This window comes from Loxodonta africana, chromosome 6 (genome assembly GCF_030014295.1).
Source record: "Loxodonta africana isolate mLoxAfr1 chromosome 6, mLoxAfr1.hap2, whole genome shotgun sequence".
Lineage (NCBI taxonomy): Eukaryota > Metazoa > Chordata > Mammalia > Proboscidea > Elephantidae > Loxodonta > Loxodonta africana.
In genome coordinates, this window is record NC_087347.1 from 45,574,207 (window position 1) to 45,593,219 (window position 19,013).

At 38.7% G+C, this 19,013-nt stretch overlaps 1 protein-coding gene across 2 annotated transcripts in view; it reads right to left on the reverse strand.

The window, feature by feature from the left end:
• The window catches only part of LOC100662726 (aldehyde oxidase 3-like), a 98,830-nt gene that overhangs the window by 55,244 nt on the left and 24,573 nt on the right, over positions 1–19,013 (reverse strand). For both annotated transcript variants that reach the window (XM_064286338.1, NM_001303259.1), the window contains 8 exon segments: positions 16,146–16,290; positions 15,517–15,609; positions 12,017–12,168; positions 10,547–10,640; positions 8,747–8,856; positions 3,623–3,807; positions 3,143–3,305; positions 2,545–2,637 (listed from right to left, as the gene is read on the reverse strand). In XM_064286338.1, coding sequence (XP_064142408.1) covers positions 2,545–2,637; positions 3,143–3,305; positions 3,623–3,807; positions 8,747–8,856; positions 10,547–10,640; positions 12,017–12,168; positions 15,517–15,609; positions 16,146–16,290 — 1,035 coding nt within the window.

Sequence of the window (19,013 nt, forward strand, 5' to 3'; positions counted from 1 at the left end):
TTTCAGTTATTTTTATTATTAACTGAGAGAGTACACTTGTGAAAAGAAAGTCGAACTTAATCATTGGTGGGTATTATCAAATTTTTAAATTGTTGCCAATCTAAATTGTTGTATTCTAGAAAATCTGAGTGAGGTTCAATAGAGCTTAATACTTTTTTCCCAGTAATCTTCCAGTGGGTATACTTTAACTTTGTTTCTTAAACCATTCTTTGGTTTGTTTGGAAACCCTGGTAGCATAGTGGTTAAGTGCTACGGCTGCTAACCAAGAGTTCAGCAGTTCAATTCTGCCAGGCTCTCCTTGGAAACTGTATGGGGCAGTTCTACTCTGTTCTGTAGGGTCGCTATGAGTCGGAATCGACTCGACAGCAGTGGGTTTGGTTTTTGGTTTGTTTATTGCTTTATAAAACTATTTGTTGAAAAGATGTTTCTTATTTTTTTTACTAAAGTTTTTCTGTTTTATATCATCACATTTATCGATCCTTTCCTTTATGGCTTCTGGGTTTCATGTTATATTTAGAGAGGACTTCCCTAAGCTATGCATTTAAAAAACACATTTACTTGTATTTTTGCCTAGTAATTTTATGGCTTTAGTTTTTAATGTTTAAATCCAAAATCAATTTGGAATTTATTTTCATTGTAAGGTGAAAGGTAGAAATAGTTTTATGTTTCAAGATTTCTTTGTTTTTAAAATGGCTTCCTAGTTTTACCAGTATGCTTTACTAAATACTAAATTTTCTTATACTTATTTGATATGTATCTTTATTTCTAATAATTTCCATTTTCCCCTTTATTTCTGGATTCTGCTTTGTTTTATAGGTCTGTTTGTCCCTTCTGTATCAGTACTTATAATTTTTTAACTACTAGAGCTATATAGGAAACCCTGGTGGCGTAGTGGTTAAGAGCTATGGCTGCTAATCAAAAGGTTGGCAGTTTGAATCCACCAGGCACTCCTTGGAAACCCTGTGGGGCAGCTCTACTCTGTGCTACACAGTCGCTGTAAGTCTCGAATCAACTCGACAGCAATTTTTTTTTTAAGAGATGTATAATGGATACAAATATTACATAGACGTAGTTCACCTCATTTTCTATTGTTATTTTTCAAAAGTGTCAATTTTTATCTTTTCAGATAAACTTTCCACCACTCATCTGTCAGTTTGTTGCGCTGTGGTGGCTTGCATGTTGCTATGATGCTGGAAGCCATGTTAACAGTATTTCAAATACCAGCAGGGTCACCTGTGGTGGACAGGTTTCATTGGCGCTTCCAGACTAGACAAATTAGGAAGAAAGGCCTGGAAGTCTACTTCCAAAAATTAGCCAATGAAAACCCTAAGATCACAATAGAATATTGTCTGATATAGTGCTAGAAGATGAACTCCCTAGGCTGGCCAAAAAATGTGAGGGAAACCTTCAGTGAGAGGGGCTGACACAGTGGGTACAACAATGGGACTCAAATATACCAATGATCACGAAGATGGGGTAGGACCCGGCAACATTTCATTCTGTCGTACATAGGGCCACCATGAGTCAGAACCTACTCAATAACTAACAACAAATGAATTTGAAAATCCAGTTTCCAAAAGCGCCGTTGGTATTTTGATTGGGAATGCATTTAATTTATAGAATAATTTAGGAGAAACTTGGTATGTTTACATATTGTGTCTTACTAGCCAATGACTAGCTATGTTTTCCCCTTTCTTTTTTAAAGTTCACCCATAGAGTTAAAAAGTTTTCTTCATGTAGACCTGCACATTTCTTGTTGAGGTTACTCCTAAAGATTTTTACAGCCTTGGAAACCCTATAGGGCAGTTGTACTCTGTCCTATAGGGTTGCTAGGAGTCAGAATAGACTCAAAGGCAATGGGTTCTTTATTTTCTTATTTTTTGGTATTGCAAATGGGAAACTTACCACATTGTATCTTGTAATGTATTATTGCTTGTATAAAGCATTTGCATACTGTTATGAGTTGAATTGTGTCTGGCAAAAACATATGCCTAAATCCTAACCCTGTATGTGTGAATATGACCTTATGTGGAAATAGGGTCTTTGCTGATAAAATCAAGTTCAGATGAGCTCATATTGGATTAGGGTGGGTCCTAATCCAATGACTGGTGTCCTTATAAGAGGAAATTTGGACACAGACACACATCCACGTGGCAATGGAGGCAGAGATTGAAGAGATGCATCTACAAGCCAAACAACACCAAGGATTATGGGAAACCACTAGAAGCTAGGAGAGAGGCATGTACCGGACTCTCTCAGAGCACTTCAGAAGGAACCAACCTTGCTGACATCTTGATTTTGGACTTCAGGCTTCCAGACTGTGAGAGAATAAATTTCTGTTGTTTTAAGCCACCCAGTTTGCGGTACTTTGTTCCAGCAGTCTTAGGAAACTAATACAGATAGCTTTGTTTAAAGCATTTACATAGCTGACCTTTTCCAAAAGGCTGACCCTATAATAGTAATTTGAAATAAAAAAGTAAAGCCATGCTGAAGGACAGTTGTCATCCCACTTGGCTTTTCTATGCTTTCATAAAATGTACTGACCTTGTATGACTGTATCCCGTGAGGTATGGTCAAAGGAAAGTCTTCTAGGACACTTAGGAATTTCTTGGAGATGTCAGGATATCCACTGGGGTCCTGAAATACAAATGCCTTTATTATTTTAATGGGAACTCTTAATTGTAAGATATTGATTGATAGAAAAAATATATTTTTAATTTATATTTCTGCATGGTTTTCAGACCTTAATTTTCATTGCTTTAGGGAAATTTATATGAATTAGAAGAGGTTTTTGGGTTTCATCCCATAAAAACCCATTGCCATCGAATCGATTCCGACTCATAGCAACCCTATAGGACGGAGTAGAACTGCCACATAGGGTTTCCAAGAAGTGGCTGGTGGATTCAAACTGCTGACCTTTTGGTTAGTAGCCTAATGCTTAGCCACTGTTTCATCAGGGCTCTTTCATCCCATTAAAAGCAAAAACAAACAAACAAAAAAACAAACCTGTTGCCATCAAGTCAGTTCTGACTCATATAGCAACCCTAGGGACCTCAAAAAATCACTTGAAAACAGCACTTGTGTTCAGCACCTGAAACAAACCCTCTTGCCCAGGGCATCCTAAAGACAAATTCATCTTTACCCTCATCTTTAACTGCTGCAAAACATCTAAGTAGAACTTGAAGAGGAAACTGATCATGAGAGTTCTTCGAAATTCCACCATTCCTCCAGGGGCAGAGACCGGAAGGGTGATTTCATCTAGAACAAGCCTGCGAGCATCACTTAACATTCCCTCATCCCAGCACCTAGGTAAAAAAGAGAAATCCAACCACCTTAGTACAGTAAAGTATCAATAGGCATGCAATAGCTACTAGAAAATTAATTGTAAAATTATGAACAAAGGTTGATAAAATCCTTTTTCTTTTATAGCAATATCATAACAAAATCTTCGTGTACACTCTTTACTTAAAGTCTTGTTTTTAACAATCAGGTACACTTCCTGTAAAATGCTATGATGTTATAGAGAAGAGATATAGGCCTCTTCCTTTGGTGACAACATCAATTGTCATGATTCCACAGGTGCTGGACTCTATGTGGTGTAATGTACGTGTTTGTAAATCACCTTCCAATAAGTTGCTGACAGGATTTACTTGCACTGACTGTAGTAGGGCCAACTCCTCCATATAAGATGTTTAAGTCCACAACAGTGTTTGTGCCATCTTTGAAAATGACACTCATTCCGGCATTCACAGTGGCAAGGGCATTTTGTTGACGTGGGGCCTGCCTGAAAGCTGACACAAACTCCCACTGGAATAGAATAGGAACAATGTTTTAGTTTGAAAGCCTTCAAGACTATGGGAAAGTGTCAAGAATACTATAATAAATACCTATATGGTTTACACTCAGATTCACCAGTTAATGCAGTGTCGCATCTTCCCACTCTCTGCAGCTAGCTACACTCACATGCACACATACGGTTCTAGCTGAAACATTGGAGAGTTAGGCACAAACACCACGACATTTCATCCCTAAATATCTCTGCCTGTGGCGCATAAAATTTCTCCTATATAACCACAATAACATTATCAAGATCATGAAAATTAATGTTGATACAATACTTGTATTTAATATACAGTTCATATTCAAATCTCTCTAACTGTACCAAAAAGAGGCCTTTATCACCCATGTGCTTCCCTCCGCCTCAATCCCCCTCAACCTAATGAAGAATCACACTTTGCATTCAGGTGTCATCTTCATAGTTTCTTTATTCTAGAAAAGCTTTCCAGCTTTTTTTTTTTTTTTTTCTGGTCTTTAATGACACATTTTTGGAGAGCCAAAGACTAGTTGTTTTGCAGACTGTCCCTCAATTTGAGTTTATCTGATTATTTCCTCATGAACTTTGGGGGTGGTGAGAATACCACATAGGTGACATTGTGTGGGACCAACTTCTTCGTTTACTTTAAAGCCACCCCAGTCATTGCTATAGTCATCCTCATGAAAAACCATGAGTTTGGAGTACCTCCATTCTCAGAATGTCTTCTCCCATCTCCTTTGGCAAAACTTTTCTCAAGTCACAGCATCGCTAAATTAACCAGCAGAGACTCTGCATGCTGGGTTCTGCTAATCAATGGTAAGTTAACAATAGAAGTCTTCATTTAATTTTATTCTTTCCCTAATTTCATCACCCCTTTCTCTGAACTTTAGCTTTCAATTTAAAATAGAAATACTGGAGGGCACTTAGGAGTCTCTGGATGGCTCAAATGGTTGCTTCTAAGCAGCTAACCAAAAGGCTGGGAGTTCAAATCCACCCAAAGGCATCTTGGAAAAAAGGCCTGGTGATCTACTTCCAAAAAAATCGGTCACTGAAAACCCAATGGAGCACAGTCCTACTCCGACACACATGGAGTACCTATGAGTTGGAATTAACACCACAGCAACTGTTTTCTGGTGTTTTTTTTTTTTCTTTTTGGAGGACATAGTAGTATTTGTGGTGAATGATGGTGATTGTTTATTTGTGCTCATATGATACTCAGTAGACTTCCATAAATTGTGAATGAGTACATTATATTGTAGGAGAGTGTGAGTAAATCGAGAGTGCTGCTCTTCTGTGTTCTAGCAAAGGCAACAGGTTTTCATTTATCGGTTGAACTGGTCTGGAGCTCAAGAACTGAGGTGCAATAGTAACACCCACATTTGGCCATGTTTCTCCATTTGGCAGACAGATATTGCTGTTAAACAGAAAGCAAGTCAAAGCCGTATTTTTTCAATGAATACATGAAGTCCGCATGTGCTGGCTGTGTCTTAGTATAATCAGAACTTCTCACCTATTCCTTTGCAGTTCTTGCAATTTGAAGAAAACATTCATCTTAGGCTGTAGTGTCAAAATGCAAAGCTTTGTCAGTTATTCTTTATTCGACTTAACTCCTCTGAGGCTGATGGTGGGTTGTGGTCCTGGCTTTGCCACCCATTCACTGTGAAGCCCTGCTGAGGTAATTATACTTCTTTGGACCTCAGTCTTTTCACCCATAAAATAAGGTTATTGGTCTTTTTCAATTATGTGATATGTGAGTCCTAGGATCCTAGGTCCTTAGAGCTTTCGAAGAAAAAAAAATATGAAAACTATTCAATGTCTTAAAGCTCTCTAATGAAGCAGATTGATATCTAATCTGTTATTATTGTTTGCACCCAGGTGCATATAAAATATTTGCTGCAAATTCCTTTTATAAAAAATTTTAATGGTATTTTAGGTGAAGGTTTACAGAACACACTAGTTTCTCATTAGACAGTTAGTACACAAATTGTTTTACGACATTAGTTGGCCACCCCACGACATGTCAACACTCTCCCTTCTCAGCCTTAGGTTCCCTATTACCAGTTTTCCTGCCCTCTCCTGCCTTCTAGTCCTTGCTGCTAGGCTGATGTGCCCCTTTACTCTTGTTTTGTTTTATGGGGCTGTCCATTCTTTGGCTGAAGGGTGAACCTTAGGAGTGACTTCATTACTGAGCTGAGAGGGTGTCCAGGGCCATACTCTTGGGGTTTCTCCAGGGGTTTCTCCAGTCTCTGTCAGGCCAGTAAGTCTGATCTTTTCTTTTTGAGTTAGAATTTTGTTCTACATTTTTCTCTAGCTCTGTCCGGGACCCACTATTGTGATCCCTGTCAGAGCAGTCAGTGGTGGTAGCTGGGCACCATCTAGTTGTACTGGAGTAAGCCTGGTGGAGAGGCTGTGGTAGATGTGGTCTATTAGTCCTTTGGACTAATCTTTCCCTTGTATCTTTAGTTTTCTTCATTCTGTCTTGTTCATAAAGGAGTGAGACCAGTGGAGTATCCTAGATGGCTACCCACAGGCTTTTAAGACCCCAGGCACTACTCACCAGGGTACAAGGTAGAACATTTTCCTTATAAACTATGTTATGCCAATTGAGCTAGATGTTCCCCAAGACCATGGTCCCCTCAGCCCTCAGCCCAGCAATTCTGTCCCTCAGGGATTTTGGATGTGTCTATGGAGCTTCCATGACCTTGCCTTGTACAAGTTGTGCTGGCTTCCCCAGTATTGTGTACTGTCTCACCCTTCACCAGAGTTTCCACTTATCTATTGCCTATTTAGTATTTTTCCATCACCACCACTCCCCTCCCTCGTAACCATCAAAGATTGTTTCTTTTTGTGTGTAAACCTTTTCATGAGTTTTTACAATAGTGGTCTCATACAATATTTGTCCTTTTGTGATCCACTTATTTCACTCAGCATAATGCCCTCCAGATTCATCCGTGTTATAAGAATCTTCACAGATTCATTGTTGTTCTTTATCATTTCGTAATACTCCATTGTATATATGTACCACAGTTTGTTTATCCATTCATCTGTTGATGGGCATCTAGGTTGTTTCCATTTTTTGCTATTGTGGACAATGCTGCAGTGAACATGGGTGTGCACATGTCTATTCGTGTGATGACCTTATTTCTCTAGGATATATTCATAGATCATATGGTATTTCTATTTCTAGCTTTCTAAGGAAGCACCATATCGTCTTCCAAAATGGTTGTATCATTTTGCATTCCCATCAGCAGTGCATAAGAGTTCTGCCCTCCCCACAGCCTCTCCAACATTTGTCATTTTCTGTTTTTTTATTTGTGCCAGTAATGCCAGGGTGAGATTGTATCTTATTGTGGTTTTGATTTGCGTTTCTCTTTTTTTTAATGGCTAGTGATGGCAAGCATTTCCTCATGTGTCTGTTGGCCACTTGAATGTCTTCTTTGATGAAATGTCTGTTTGTTTCCTTTCCCCATTTTTTGATTGGATTATTTGTCTTTTTGTTGTAGAGGTGTTGGATTTTCTTGTAGATTTTAGAGATAAGACCTTTGTCTGATTTGTTGTAGCCAAAAATTTTTCCCAGTCTGTAGGTTCTCTTTTTACTCTTTTGGTGAAGTCTTTTGATGAGCATAAGTGTTTAATTTTTAGAAGATCCTGGTTATCTAGCTCATCTTCTGGAGTTTGTGTGCTGTTCATTGTGGTTTGTAACCTGTTAAGGTTGTGCATTAGGGCCTCTAGTGTTGATTCTATTTTTTCTTCTATTAACTTCATAATTTTTGGCTTTATATTTAGGTCTTTGATCCATTTTGAATTAGTTTTTGTATATGATGTGAGGTACGGGTCCTGTTTCATTTTTTTTGCAGATGGACATCCAGCTTTGCCAGCACCGTTTGTTAAAAAGATTATTTTTTTTCCCCATTTGATGGACTTTGGCCCTTGTCAAAGATCAGGTAACCATAGGTGGATGGATTTACATCTGGGTTCTCAATTCTGTTCTATTAGTCAATGTACCTGTCATTGTACCAGTGCCAGGCTGTTTTGACTACCGTAGCCGTATAGTAGGTTCTGAGGTCAGGTAGTGTGAATCCTCCTACTTTATTCTTCTCCTTCAATAGTGCTTTACTCATCTGGGGGGGGGGGTCTTCCCTTTACGTATAAAGTTAATGAGTTTTTTTTTTCCATCTCTTTAAAGAATGTTGTTGGTATTTGGATTGGGACTGCATTGTATTTGTAAATAGCTTTGGGTAGAATTGTCATTTTCACAATGTGAGTCTATCCATCCATGAGCATGGTTTGTTCTTCCATTTATGTAGATCTCTTTTGGTTTCTTGCAGTAGTGTTTTGTAGTTTTCTTTGTATAGGTCTTTTATATCCCTGGTTAGATTTATTCTTCAGTTTTTTTTTTAGGGGCTATTATAAATGGCATTGTTTTCCTGATTTTCTTTTCATTGTTCTCTCTATTGGTGTATAGGAATCCAGCTGATTTTTGTAAGTTGATCTTGTATCCTGCTACTCTGCTCAATCTTTCTATTAGTTCCAGTAGTTTTCTCATGAAGTCTTTTGAGTTTTCTATGTATGGTATCATATCATATGCAAACGGGGACAGCTTAACTTCTTCATTACCAATTTAGATGCCCTTTATTTCCAGCACAATGTTAAATAGGAGTGGTGATAAAGGGCATCCTTGTCTTGTTCCTGTTCTCAAGGGGAATGTTTTCAGCCTGCAAATTCTATTTTTATTATATCTAATTTAATTCAAAACAAGAATAAAGCAACTAACAACATGAAGAACATAATCAACATCACTGCATTATATATGCAGAGATTGTCAAATTGGTGAATGTTTTGTTGTGTATATTCTTACCACAATAAAACAAATAAGTAAAGCAACTGAAATCAAATACAGGAAAGTAGATAGATTACATCATAATCTCATACCTTTTTAGAGACTGGAATGAAAACAGAAACTAAGACTTGTTCTGGTTTAAGGTTTGCATCTGTTGTTCCAGCAAGAAAATGATCATTTAAAGGAATTTGCTGTGTTCCTTCTGTAAGGAAAAAATATCATTTCATTTTACAGTATTATGTACTACTGAAATGACTTTATATGTTATAAAATCCAGTAGTATCCTTATAATAAAAATACATTCTAAAGTGAAATTGAAAGTCACACGTAATATAACTATCAAATAGTCTGGTTCTACCCAGGTGTAAAGAAGTCGAAAAGATATCTCGGGATACTCCTTGGAAAACCAGTCTTCCGCCTGTGCTAACACAAAACAGCACCTCCAGCTTATAGGAGACAGTGCACCAAGGTTACAATACGTGATTTATAGGGCAGAAGGGTCTAAATCCATGAGTAAATGTGGTGGCAATGACAGATAGATGGGTGTGTTGTAGGGGGGAGCATCTGGGTGACTTGGAACAGCTGAGTAGAATGGGATGGTGGTAAACATGGGTGGTAAACATGAGAACAATGACATTGACAAATGAAATACAAATGACACCAGTAACATCAATAAATGAAACACAGCTATAAAGTTCATGTGATTATTTTGAACCATAATCCTGAAACACAGACCTACAAATAAATGGTGTTCCCCTTGAAGCAGTCAACTTGGGAGAGATTTTATATTTATGTCAATAGTGGTGTCCTCCTCAAGACAGTTTGGGAACTCTTTGGGCAGATGTTTTTTCAGAGCCCATGGCCTCAGTGGTGATATATTTTTATCCTTTAAAGGTGGGTTTGATTTGCGGTAGGAGGTAAAAGACATTCAGAAGTCAGCTTGAAGGACAGGACAGTGGATCAAATTGGGTAACACTCTTTTTAGTCAAAATCCAAGTGAAAAAGAGATTGATTTTTCTTGTGCGTTTGTAAACCAAACAGTGTTCTGTTTGTCTTCGATTTCAACAGATAAGTGCCACTTCCCCAGCCCAGTCCTGCTGGGACTTTCCTTTCAAGCAAATTTACTTGACAAGGTCAATATGAAATGAGATATTTTATATTCAATAGGCCCATGACACCGTGATAGATGCCTTATGACCTTCATGAATCCTCTCAGGGATTCCATTATGGCTTAGAAATCTTCCCATAAAATGCACCAAAATATTTGCTTAAAGGAGTCCCTGGGTGGTACAAACAGTTAACATGCTTGGCTGCTAACAGAAAGTTTGGTGGTTTGAGTTCACCCAGAGGCACCTTGGAAGAAAGCCTTGATGATTGACTTCCAAAAAATCAGCTATTGTAAACCATATGGAGCACAGTTCTCCTCTGACACACCTGAGGTCACCATGAGTTAGAATTAACTGGAAGGTAACAGGTGCTGGTACTGGTATATGCTTAAAAATTGTAAATGATCTCTCAGGTCCTAAACCTATAAATCCAGGACAAAAGGAATTCACAAAGCTACTAAAATACATTTTGCCTTTAAAATAAACTCTATGTTCCATCACATTGTAGTCTTGATATATAACACTAATCATAAACTTATTTTGATTACAAATGCTTTATCTACTGATAATGAATAGACGAAAAGAAAGACAAGTTGAGATGCTTTCACTATTGTTTCCTGGTTACCCAAAATATGTCCTTTCCATCTATTATCCTCTTGCTTTGTGGATATACACTTAGCACTATAACCAATGACTTATATGAGGAGTTCACATTACCCTCCAACCCTGTGTTCAGTATGTTTATAAAACTGACGTCAGTATTTACAATGGGATTCAGTAACTCACCTATTGAAGCAACGTTGAGGACGCAATTGCCTACACCCAAAATGGGGTTGAGATCAGAATTTGAAAGTCTGCTAATAATATGACCTCCTAAGGACTAAAAGAAAGAGAGATCAACAACTTCAGGGCTTTTATTATGACAAGCGCTGAATTACACAGAGAATTCTTTGCAACCTAACTAGGCAATGAAAATTAAAAAATGCGGGCATGGATATGAGATTTCCATGCAAATTCTAAAATGTTTTAGAGGAATCTCTAATCCCTTTACTTATTTATAAAACAGAAATTGTGAAGATCAATAGTGAAAATTACTTCAATGCCACCATTTCTAATTTCTGGTTTAGAAGGGTCTCAAATTATTGTGCATAAATGAAGAATTCATTCCGAAACTATGTACATGCAGTTTGCATGAAAATAGACAAGAAATAGTTAAAGGGAATAACCTCGGGTGCTTATACCTTGGGCTGGGGGGTTAGGTGTCTGGTGAGGCAGGAGCTGAGACAGTATTTGTAAGAGGGGACCAGGCAGTTTCCCTGAGACAGTGGTGTCTACAGGATGGAAGGAGTTGATATCCTCCCAGCCAGGCCCTATTAAACCCCTTCCCATGGCTGCACAGAGCTGACAGGCAAAGCAAGATTCAGAAGTGAGGGGGGCAGAGGAGAGATGGCCTGTGGCCAACACACAGTAACAACCCTCAGTCTGGGGCAGCTGCTTCCTGAGAAAGGCAGCTGATGAGGATTCAGTATTTGAAGAATTGACTTTAAGAAATGTGCAGATAGGATGCCCGAGATGACCCTCACTGGTTAAAGGCCCTCATATAAAGATGCAACCATCCTATTTGGGCAGTCTAGAATGTGAACCTCACAGGATCCAGAGGAGGCCAACAGAAACATGAAGTCACATGAACCAAAGAAGAGGATTTCAATGGGACTGATAGAGAAAATCCAACAATTCTTTCACACAGAGGGATTGAGAACAAGGATCACTCTGCTATGTGTTATAGTTTATAGTTACATGTATATTATATTTTATAGCTATATGCTATGTAGTATAGTTGTTATACTATATAATTATCCTAACAGGTTGAGTAAATTGTGTGGTTCTCATTCGTATTTATTACTAGGTCAGTTATTCCTTCATTAACCCATTAGTTTTCTTTATAAGGTAACCAGTTAAAGAATCCCTTTGCGTACTGTTGAAGATAGAACTTTCTGAACTGGATAGACCCTTTGTGGACAGTTATAGCCAAAATCCTAGGCTCAAGGGCAGGCAGACCAGGAAAGCAGCACTTTCACCTAAAATTTGCTGACTCACTTGGCTTATGCCTCCAAGGACCTGAAATGAGGAAATTCATCTGATTCAGGCATGTGAAGAACGCAGATGGATATATTAGAAAATAGCAGAAACATTGAATGATACAGCCTTCCTCACTGAAGTACCCCCTTAGAGGGCAGGCAGGCAAAGAGAACATACTGCCATGTTCCTTATCTGTTGTCCGGCCAGGGTTTTCAGATGTTTCAAGAGAGCCCGGTACAGCTGTGTCTTCTCCTCTGGGAGCTTCCGGATCACATCAGCCAGGATGTCCTTCACCTGGGCCAGGCTGAGGCCGGCACCTACTGTAAGCCCTGAAAACAAGACACCTTTGTTAATATTCTATAAGCTGGGCCAAGAAGGTGGCAAGTGGGAAAAGAGAGTATTAAAAAATAAAGCAAAAAAAAAACCAACCCCCTGCCGTCGAGTTGATTCTGACTCATAGCAATCCTATAAGGCAAAGTAGAACTGCCTCATAGGGTTTGCAAGGCTGTAAATCTTTACAGGAGCAGACTGACACAGCTTTCTCCCCGGGAACCACTGGTAGGTTCAAACCACTAAACTTTTGGAGCTGAGTACTTAACCACTTCACCACCACAACCAAACCAAACCCATTGCCTTCAAGTCAATTCTGACTTATAGCAACCCTATAGGACAGTGTAGAATGGCCCCATAGGGTTTCCAAGGGGCACCTGGTGGATTTGAACTGCCGACCTTTTGATTAGCAGCCATAGCTCTTAACCACTGCAACCAGGACTTCACCGCCAGTGCTCCTTAAAACCAAAAAACAAAACCCATTGCTGTCAAGTCGGTTCTGACTCATGGCCACCCTGTAGGACAGAGGAGAGCTGCCCCAAGGAGCAGCTGGTAGTTTCGAACTGCCAACCTTTTGGTTGGCAGCTGAGTTCATAACCACTGGGCCACCAGGGCTCCAAATGAATAAACAAGTAATGTAATTTCAGATGTGATAAGTGCTATGAAAAACCAAAGCTGGGCACCTCGTGGTAATTACATCATGGTGGTTAAAAAGCATTGCTGTGCTAAGAGTCAGTGCTCAGGAAATCTTGTTAGACAACTGGAAATTTTCAGCTACTGAATCTCTACTTTGTAAATTACTTTTTTCTATCTTTCTTCTTCATCTTACATTAGAGTCACAAGTTTAAAAAAAGAAAATATTTTTTATAATTCTTAATTACTGATGTTTCTAAGAACTTCATGGCCTAATAGGCAACCCAGGAATGTTTTCGATGGTTTCACCTCATCAACACACATTCATTCACTCAGCAGAGGGAGCTCATGCTTTAATTTTGGGAAGTTGGACAGCCTGCAAAGCTCTTGTCCAAAAAGAACTTGAAATAAGCTTGTGACTCTGATTATATAAGGTTTCTCTCCAGTACTTCTTGAATCCCTGGCCATTTGATTAAGGACAGTTTGATTTTCATCTGTGTAAATAGATGTAACAGATGAATCCATTTTGGGACAAGCTTTTCTTCAGTAAGGTTCTGTTTTGCTTACCAGATAAGCTAACTTAGAACTGCTGAGAAATCTAAGGATTCTTCTAGAAAGGAGATAGCTGCCCACAGGCACACCTCTGTAAACTTTTTATATTGCCCTTTGAGCTCAGGACATACATTTATTTGACCTGTTTTAACATGGCTACGGTTTGTAAGTAGAGGTCTCTGTCCTCTGAGACAGTAAAACAAGTATTTATTCAGACTTCAAAGGACATTTACTACAAGGTGATCCAAGTTCAAAAGCAAAGTCAATAAAAGTTGAAAGAACAAAATAATTTTTCTCGGCTGGAGTACTAGAACCATGAAGTTGACTCAGCAGTACTGAAATCATGGGTAAAATTAGCAACTCCGACAGATGGGGCTGTGTGTGTGCGTTTTCCAGTTACCTACGGGATGATAATCGTGACGGAAAAGGATGTACCGAGGTCAAAGTTTTCCTACCATCATACATGCTCTTATCATTCACATCTGATCAGTACATTTCTACAAGATAGAAAGCAATATTTTTTTAAATCACCATTTTTTCTTATTATCAAACAGATTTATTAATCAAAAATACAGGGCAAGTTTTGAGAAGAGCATAAAAACCACAAAGTATTTTACTTACAACTTGGCATCTGACTTTAAAATTAATGTATGCAGCATTTTAAATGGTATTTTTTTTTTGCCTTTTTCCTTCTCAAAAAACCCCAAATTCTCCTTAATTAAAGTGTAAAAAATATCACTATAACCGGGGTAATCCAAAGATAGTACAGTTTTCAATACATCCCTTAGATGGTAGAGGAAGAGTCCACTGACAATAAAGGAAACTATTGAAAGTCAAATATCACACTTACTGCATTGTTCTACAATTCTCTTTTCATATGTCTACCTCCCCCATAAGTGTTCTTAGGGGCAGAAATCACATTTTTTTTTCCCCCAGTAGCCTTGGTTTTACCAGCAGCTAGCCTAGTGGCTGGCACATGGTAAATGCTTAATAACTGTAAAATTAATAAGTTAATGTTTAAAAATGATTTTAATACACCTGTACTTTTCATGGAGTAACACTGAGCTAAACAATCGAGTCCTGAATTGTGAAAACAAAAACTCATGGCCTTCCCTTGTTGGGTAACTTTGGGAGAGTTACTGAAATTAGTTCTGCTGAGTTGTGGAAGGGAAAACTGTAGGGACCCCCTGGGACGTGCTCCAGGCTGTGGTGAGGCTGACGCTATTTTACAGAGAACGTGAGTGAGTAGCTGTCCTCATCCGCTGCCAGAGGAGAGAAACAGACTTTATGCCTCCGAAAAACCACTTGCTATTGAGTAGATCAGAGGCATAACAACCTCATCTGTGTGTAAGAGTAGAACTGTGCTCCATAGAGATTTCTTTTCTTTAGATTTTAAAAAATTTTGTTGTTGTTGTTGTTGAGAAAACGCACAGCAAAACATACACCAATTCAACAGTTTCTACATGTATAATTCAGTGACTTTCATTACATTCTTCAAGTTGTGCAACCATTCTCACCCTCCTTTTCTGAGTTGCTTCTCCCCCATTTTCGTAAATTCACTGTCCCCTGAGATTCCTGTCTAATCTTTTGAGTTGCTGTTGCCACTTTGATCCCATATAGGACAGTTCTTAGAAGAGCATGATGCTCAAGGCAGACATTTTTTACTAGCTAAGCTGTATTATTGTTTGGTTTTAAGATCCATAGGGTTTTCAGTGGCTGACTTTTCAGAAGTAGATCACCAGGACTTTCTTTCGAGATGCGTCTGGGTAGACTTGAACCTCCAACTTTTCTCTTAGCAGCCAAACGTGTTAGCCATTTGCACCATCCAGGCGCCTGAAGCACTCCTAAGTACTTCAGTCCTAAGATGGTAATTAGATGCCTGGATGAGTTTCTGGGTGAATCAACAAACATTTGTTAAGGCCCAGCTATGTGCGGAAAATTGAGTCTCAAGAGAATAGAAACAGTCTTTACCAGGGGTTTCCGAACGTAGGGGATATTCTTCTCAAAAGATCACATGTGGTTCAGTATTACGGTAGAAGAGAGGAAAATAAGACTTCCTCTAGTCCGTGAGCCTGTGATTTGGTTAGTGTCAAATAGCCTTAGATTTCTTTAGCAGAACCACCTGCACCATCAGGACCTTATTTTAATAAATGAGAACACACCTTCTTTTGTGTTAGTCACAATAAACAATTTCAAAATCCGTGCAGGAGAGAGAATAACTGGATGGAAAACTTCTTTGAACTTCATAGCAGGCCCTAAAAGGTAGAAGTGGGAAAGAAGTCAGCTAGATTTTCTTTTTGCAAATAACACTGTGGCTTAGAAGAGGCTACTATAGGCCTAAAAAGCAAAGTAAAATAAAACTTTGACAAAAGAGGCTTGTTTTCCTCCTTAGTAATTTCCCTGATATTTTAATTGAGTCTGACCCAAATAGTAAACCTATCCGCAGATTCTTCACTCAAGAATCTAATGAAAGAAACATCTGTTTTACTATTTACTGATGCTTAAATGAAATTTTTGTTTGTTTATTTGTTTTTGTTTTTTAAATGAATGAAAGCTTTAAACTCAGAGAAATCCTGTTGCCTTCAAGAATTGGAATAGGAGATGAAATTTTTCTTTAGGAAGTAGAGAAATTAATTGTCTAGCAAGCTGGCTATCAGCTGGGCAAAGAGGGTGAGTTTGGAATCGCCAGATGTGCATTTTGATTTGTGAGTGGTTGCCACATTCACACCTTCTTTCGCTAATTTTGATTTTCAACCTAGGAAGTGGGAGCCGTGGCCTCTTCACTACCCACCAACAGAGGTGTTCCCCATCACAAGAGGGGCTTCGGGATACTTCATTTTCAGCCTCAGAAGGTCATTGAGAGTTCCTGGGGCGATCCAGGTTGTCCTCTCCCCGTGGAAAGTCAGAACTTTCTTCTGGGGTTCTTCTGCTATTCTCTGTGGTAGAAAAATGCAGGTTTAATGCTGACAAAACACATAGACTTTATTATAGCGCATAAGCTGAACAAAAATGAATGGAACACACCACAGATAACAAAACATAGATACACATGGAACGCTGACCTAATCAATTAAATGCACTGTTTTGCTTATTATTTTTCCATCTCTCACAGCTTAAAAAAGGACAAAATGGATTATAATTAAATCTCAACTTACAAACAAACAAGAATCCTATGTACTAGGATACCGTTTTTAATGGCAAATTCTCAACTGCAGAGATAATTGTGGACTAAGTTACAAACGATGATAGAACACCAGCAGAGAATTAACTATATGTATACTGGAGTGGGTGTGCTATTTCCTATCAGGCAAACTTACAGAGTAGAAAAATACCAAGCACACCAGGAGATGGGAGAATCAGATTCCAAGCTCAGCCTTGCCTCTAAGTCGCTGGATGGATTGAGGAAAACCCTGGAGCCTCTAGGTCTTGGTGTGCTTTACCCGCAAATTAGGGATTGAACTAGACAATGTAGGAAGCTCTTTTGCTCTCAGAGGCCATACTTCTGTGGGGTAAGGCTGGCTGTTTTGATGAACAGCAGAAATTTGGTAAAAGCATAGAACGTCAGACTTTTTAAAGCCAGTGAGGACCTTCCTCTCTGTTTCTCTGAGCAAGACTGAGGGGTTTCACAGCAACAGTTGACAATAGGACTTTTCTCAATTAGCAGAAGTAGTTAATTGGCAGAATTAAAGTTTTCCTTCCATCTAATTTTCTAAAACCAATGGCTCCGCAAGTATTAGCTGACAAATACAGTGAACAGATAGAAAATATTTACGAGGGTAATTCTCAAATAGTTGACCATGCTTAACTGAGTGGCCTTCTCTTTTCTTTTTGTTTACTTTTTTTTCTTAATGGACTTCTGTGCTCCCAGTTTTGATTCGGTGTATGGATCTTATAATACAATCATATTTTCTAAGGGTAAAGTTGTACCTAATCCACTTAGTGTAATTAAATGTGTCACTATTTTATGGTGTTCAGTAAAAAATATGGCATTTGAGAAAAAGCCCGACTTCCCACGGCTCGTTTACATGAGTCTGAGGATCACTGGTCTAGTCTCAAGGAAGAAAAAGTAGTGAGGCCCACAGAGGGAAAGTGGACTGGTCAAGATGACACAGATGGTTAACAGGAAAAGGAGCATGAACAGTGGGCCCCCGGCTCCCAACCCACGGTCCTCTGAAACTGGCATAATTTCGTGCATCTGGGAGAACCATAGTTTTAACAATTTCTGCTGGTTAATCATAAACAGGGAAGCCATTTCCCAAATGGGAATTGAACCATTTAATTTATTTCAAACTGAATTTGTAACTAAATGATACCTTTACAAAAATATTTTATGCAGCACAATCTTGTTCTTTGTGTTGTTGTTGTTAGGTGCCATCGAGTCACTTCAGACTCATAGCAGCCCTATGTATAACAGAAGGAAACACTGCTGGGTCCTGCGCCATCCTCACAATCGTTGTTATGCTTGAGCCCATTGTTGCAGCCACTGTGTCAATCCATCTTGTTCAGGGTCTTCCTCTTTCTCAGAAAAGGGCAAATCTTTTGGTGGAATTTCCAAGTTTTGATAAGTTGTTTCACTCTGAATAGTTTCAACATTGAACAAAAATTGTGGTGGAGGCTGATAAACTGATAGAAGTCATGGAAATTGAACAATAATCAAAGACAGGTTGGTTAACTGAGGATATTTTTAACATTAAAAAAAAAAAAACCATTGCCATTGAGCAGATTCCTACTCAGTGACCCTGTGGGACAGAGTAGAACTGCCCCATAGGGTTTTCAAAGCTGTAATTTTTATGGAGCCACACTGCCACATCTTTCTCCCACAGAGCAGCTGGTAGATTCAGATTGTTGACCTTTTGGTATGCAGCCAAGCACTTTAACCACGGCACCACTAGAGCTCCATTTTTAATATAGGATTCTATGAATGCTGCCTTAAATTATGTGTTTCATTGGAAAGGATGTCAGAGAATTAGGCAGTCCTGGGGACGGACCTCAGGTTAGTGAAATAATTCTGCAGTCCTTTCATTAAGTTAGGCCACTCGTTCTCAGGGTATAATTCAGGGATCCCTGGGAGTCCCCAATACTGGGGTCAAAACTTTTATAATGAAAGACGTTATTTGTCTTCTTCACTCTCAATCTCTTATGAGGGTACATGGTATCACAACCAACTGAATGCAGAAGCAGATATGAGGCTCCAGCTATCTTTTTTTTAAGCCAGCATTAAAGAGATTTAAAAAATGTAAAACAATGCCACTCTTCTCATTGAATTGTTCTTGAAAATACAATTTTTTTCATGAACAATAGATTATTTATGTTAAAGCGCAATGAGTTTATTACTTTTAAATAAATAAATGAATAAGTATTTAAAATATTTCCAGTTTTAATTTCAAATATTATAAATATTAACAGCTATAACCCACATAAACAAAAGCTCTTTAGGGTCCTTAATAATTTTTAAGAGAAGGGAATCACTGTGTTAGGCAAACTCAACCCTTCCCTCATAGAGCTGACGTGAGCTACAACCTAGTGAGTAAATAGGCAGTCATGATTCGGCAAGAAAATACCCCACTGGGTAAGGACAGAGTTCTATGGGATCACAGGGAGTTCCGCCCCAGATTTGGAAGGAGGGTTTCAGTGAAAAGTTTCTGAAAGAAATAGAGAA